General features: G+C 39.7%; 1 protein-coding gene across 1 annotated transcript; it reads right to left on the bottom strand.

Annotated features, from left to right (window-relative positions):
• Positions 1 to 547: 547 nt before the first annotated feature.
• Positions 548 to 1,483, bottom strand: LOC101609347 (olfactory receptor 11G2). Its single transcript, XM_004670155.3, has one exon. The coding sequence runs from the start codon at positions 1,481 to 1,483 to the stop codon at positions 548 to 550; it is 936 nt and encodes a 311-aa protein (XP_004670212.2).
• Positions 1,484 to 2,479: the final 996 nt, after the last annotated feature.

Here is a 2,479-nt window from a genome sequence, read left to right as displayed (position 1 = left end):
AAATACATGAAATGGGGCATGCATCAGGAATTTGTTTGCAGTGGCAGGAGGACCAGGAGTGCCCATTCTCTCACTCTTTCTCTGTCTTTGTCTCTCTCAAATAAATATTTGTTTTTGGGTTTTGATAACAAAATGACTTTTTTTTTCTCTTCTTTTTGTGGACAGGTTTTCTGTGTTGGCAGATTTATTTCTAATGTTTTCCAACAAAATTGGCTTGTAAAAACTTGACAAATCTACCATTTATAATAAGAGGTATAGAGGATATATTTGCAATTCCTCATAGCTACATAAATTTTAGGAAATTATAAACAAGAAAATCTTCCTAGGTGATATTAACTTCTTTTCTTTGTTTTCTGCCTTTTAAAAAAATTGAGACAGGGTTCACTATTCACTTAAGGCTAGCTTCAAACTCACAGTCCTTCTGCTTTTGCCTCCAATATGCTGAGGTTACAGGCCTGTGCCAAAATGTTGTCCTGATACTCTTTTTAAACTAAAGGGCAAGATGAGATTATGTGTCTCAATATCATTGAAAATAAGATTATAAACTTTATACTTTCAGTAATTTCTTCATTGCATGTTTCATATCTTTGTTCCTCAGACTATATATTATAGGATTAATGAGCGGAGTAATCACAGAATAAAATAGAGTGACAATTTTCTGCATTCCAGCTTCATGATCTGATGTTGGGCTCACATACATGACCATTACTGAGCCATAGAAAAGAGACACCACAGCCAAATGGGACCCACAGGTAGAGAAGGCCTTTCTTCTTCCAGCTGCTGAAGGAACTCTCAGCACAGCTCTCAGTACCAGAGCATAGGATCCCATGATGAAGAGAAAGGGAACAAATAAAAGCAGAGAACTTAAGATGGAACTAGTCAACTCTACTACAGAGTTTCTTACACAGGTTAGGGCCAGCAGAGGGCCTGGGTCACACAAGAAATGATCAATAATCCTGGATCCACAGAAGGACATCTGGGAAATAATGATGATAGGAACAAGGAACCAGAGGAAACCAAACACCCAGCAGCTGACCACGAGGATATTGCAGAGAGGCCTCGTCATAAACATGGGGTAATGCAGAGGCTGGCAGATGGCAAGGTACCGGTCGAAGGCCATAACTGCCAGGAAAAAGCATTCTGCAGATCCCAGGGAGAAAAAGAAATAGAACTGCAGAAAGCACCCAGAGAAGGAGATGACCTTGGTGTCAGACAGGAAGTTGGCCAACATGTTGGGGACTGTGGAGGTGATGTACAATATCTCCAGGAAGGAAAAGTTGGCAAGTAGGATGTACATGGGGGTGTGGAGTCTCTGATCCCAGTGCACAGCCCAGATGATGCATCCATTGCCCATGATGGTGAGGAGGTAGATGACAGAGAAGAGCATGAAGAGGAGGATCTGGCCTTGCCTGGGGCAAGGGAAGCCCAGCAGGATGAAGCCAGTGATGGTGCTGGCATTGTTTGGAGTGCTGGGGGTCTTCATGTGTCTGTGAAACATAAAAGCAACAGGCATCACTGAATGACAGAACACAGACAAATTACAGCCCAGTAAAGTTTTTAAGCCATCTTCAGGAATGCATCAATTGTCACTATTTTTGTCTAATATTGAAAAATTGTAATGGGCAATAATTTTTAGCCTATAAAAGATATATGAAGTCAAAGAATATGTCAGTTAATAGAAACAGAAGTTTTCTTATTGTGAAATGAATAAAAATTTGCATAAGATGTAAATATATTATTTAATAAGTCACTATAAACAAAATACCATTGTAACTACCAATACTATCACCTCCTGCTTCATCTTATTTTTTAAAATTTTTATTAGCATTTTCCATGATTATAAAAAAATACCCCATGGTAATTCCCTCCCCCCCCCCACTTTCCCCTTTGAAATTCCATTCTCCAACATATTACCTCCCCATCACAATCATTGTACTTACATATATACAATATCAACCTATTAAGTATCCTCCTCCCTTCCTTTCTCTTCCCTTTATGTCTCCTTTTTAACTTATTGGCCTCTGCTACTAAGTATTTTCATTCTCATGCAGAAGCCCAGTCATCTGTAGCTAGGATCCACATATGAGAGAGAACGTGTGGTGCTTGGCTTTCTGGGCCTGGGTTACCTCACTTAGTATAATCCTTTCCAGGTCCATCCATTTTTCTGCAAATTTCATAACTTCATTTTTCTTTACTGCTGAGTAGAACTCCATTGTATAAATGTGCCACATCTTCATTATCCACTCATCAGTTGAGGGACATCTAAGCTGGTTCCATTTCCCAGCTATTATAAATTGAGCAGCAATAAACATGGTTGAGCACGTAATTCTAAGGCAATGAGATGATTCCTTTGGATATATGCCTAGGAGTGCTATAGCTGGGTCATATGGTAGATCAATCTCTAGCTGTTTTAGGAACCTCCACACTGATTTCCACAATGGCTGGACCACATTGCATTCCTACCAGCACTGTAGAAGGG

Source organism: Jaculus jaculus, chromosome 8 (assembly GCF_020740685.1).
Source record: "Jaculus jaculus isolate mJacJac1 chromosome 8, mJacJac1.mat.Y.cur, whole genome shotgun sequence".
In the NCBI taxonomy this organism is placed as follows: domain Eukaryota; kingdom Metazoa; phylum Chordata; class Mammalia; order Rodentia; family Dipodidae; genus Jaculus; species Jaculus jaculus.
This window is presented reverse-complemented; position numbering and strand designations above follow the sequence as displayed.

Excerpts from the sequence above, each read along its gene's own strand:
- LOC101609347 (XM_004670155.3), bottom strand. The coding sequence starts at position 1,483 with ATGAAGACCCCCAGCACTCCAAACAATGCCAGCACCATCACTGGCTTC.